A 2,088-nucleotide genomic window follows, 5' to 3' on the forward strand; every position below is an offset into this window, starting at 1 on the left:
GCGACTCCCGCCGCGAAGACGCCGGTCCCCAGCGCCAGCAGCACGGCGGCCGCCGTCACCTGCAGCGCCTCCGCCAGCGACAGCCCGGGCCCTGCGGTGACACCCGCGTCCTGTGAGCGCCCCCCGCCACGGGCACCCCGCGGGCCCCGGCGTCCGGGTGCCCCCCGACTCACTCCAGTCGCACAGCAGGGGCTCCTCGAGGCTGATGTGCTGCACGGAGCAGGTGAAGACGTCGCCGGGCGCCGGGGCCACCGCCAGCGTCACCCGCGTCTGGTAGGTCCAGTCGCCGTTGGCGGTGGCCACGATGGCCGGGTGCTCGCCGGGGCCCAGCACGTCGCCGTTGCGCAGCCAGATGACGGTGACGTCGCGGGGGTAGAAGCCCCACACGTGGCACGTGAGGCGCACGGGCGCCCGCGCGTTGCCCGTCTCCACGGGGATGATGGCGGCGCGCGGCGGCGCTGGGGATGGGGACGCAGGCGTCACGGGAGGGCCCCGTGGGCACCCCTTGTGATGTCCCCATGTGACGTCCCCATGGACACGTTGGGAAACATCCCCTTGGGCAACATCCCAATGGGCACAACACACAATGTCCCTATGGACACAACACGCGATGTCCCCATGGACACAACACGCAATGTCCTCCTGCGAGGTCCCCATGGACACAACGCGCAACGTCCCTACATGATGTCCCCATGGACACAACATGCAATGTCCCCCTGCAATGTCCCCATGACACAACACAGAACATCCCCGTGGACACAACACACAGCGTCCCCACATGATGTGCTCATGGACACATCACAGAACGTCCCCGCGACACAACACAAAACGTCCCTGTGCAGTGTCCCCATGGACACAGCACTCAACCTCCCCACGCAAAGTCCCCATGGATACTCCACTTCTCATCCCCATGGACACATGATGTGACATCTACCCACAACCTCCACATTCTGTCCCCACAGCCATCCCACCCCTCATCCCCATGACACAACACTCAACATCCCTGTGCGATGTCCCTATGGACACAACACTCAACCTCCCCACACCCTATCCCCATGGGCACCCCACTCCTCATCCTCATGAACACAACACTCAACATCCCCACTGCTCATCCCCATGGGCACCCCACTCCACATCCCCACAGATACCCCGCTCATCGTTCCCATGGACACAACACTCCTCATCCTCATCCCCACGAACACAACGCTCAACGTCCCCACTCCTCATCCCCATGGACACCCCACTCCTCATCCCCATGGACTCAACACTCAACATCCCCATGGACACCCCACTCCACATCCCCATGGATATCCCACTCCTCATCCCCACGAACACAACACTCAATGTCCCCACTCCTCATCCCCAGGACACCCTACCCCTCATCCCCATGAACACAACACTCAAGGTCCCCACTCGTCTTCCCCATGGACTCAACACTCAATGTCCCCATGGACACAACACTCAACATCCCGATGGATGCAACACTCAGTGTCCCCATGGACACAACACTCCTCATCCCCATTGACTCAATACTCAACATCCCCACTCCTCATCCTCATGGATACCCCACTCCTCATCCCCACGAACTCAACACTCAACGTCCCCACTCCTCATCCCCATGGACTCAACACTCAACATCCCCATGAACACAGCACTCAACATTCCCACTCCTCATCCCCACGGACTCAACACTCAACATCCCCATGGACTCAACACTCAATGTCCCCATGGACACAACACTCAACATCCCCACCCCTCATCCCCATGGACTCAACACTCAATCTCTCCATGGACTCAACACTCAACATCCCCGTGACACCCCACCCCTCATCCCCATGGACCCAACACTCAACATCCCCATGGACACAACACTCCTCATCCCCATGGACTCAGCACTCAACATCCAGATGGACACAACACTCAACGTCCCCATGACACAACACAACATCCCCACTCCTCATCCCCAGGACAACCCACCCCTCATCCCCATGAACACAACACTCAACATTCCCATGACACAACACTCAACATCCCCGTGACACCCCACCCCTCATCCCCATGGACCCAACACTCAACATCCCCATGGAC

At 60.3% G+C, this 2,088-nt stretch overlaps 1 protein-coding gene across 1 annotated transcript in view; it reads right to left on the reverse strand.

Annotated features, from left to right (window-relative positions):
• The window catches only part of LOC112954978 (HLA class II histocompatibility antigen, DM beta chain-like), a 2,271-nt gene extending 1,038 nt beyond the window's left edge, over window positions 1-1,233 (reverse strand). Inside the window, exons 1-3 of the mRNA XM_026048260.1 lie at window positions 1,149-1,233; window positions 174-458; window positions 6-91 (exon numbers count right to left, since the gene is read on the reverse strand). Coding sequence (XP_025904045.1) covers window positions 6-91; window positions 174-458; window positions 1,149-1,233 — 456 coding nt within the window. The remainder of the gene's footprint in view (window positions 1-5; window positions 92-173; window positions 459-1,148) is intronic.
• Between the last annotated feature and the right edge of the window lie 855 nt (window positions 1,234-2,088).

Source organism: Nothoprocta perdicaria, unplaced genomic scaffold (assembly GCF_003342845.1).
Source record: "Nothoprocta perdicaria isolate Ctin4 unplaced genomic scaffold, notPer1 scaffold_524, whole genome shotgun sequence".
Taxonomy (NCBI): Eukaryota; Metazoa; Chordata; class Aves; order Tinamiformes; family Tinamidae; genus Nothoprocta; species Nothoprocta perdicaria.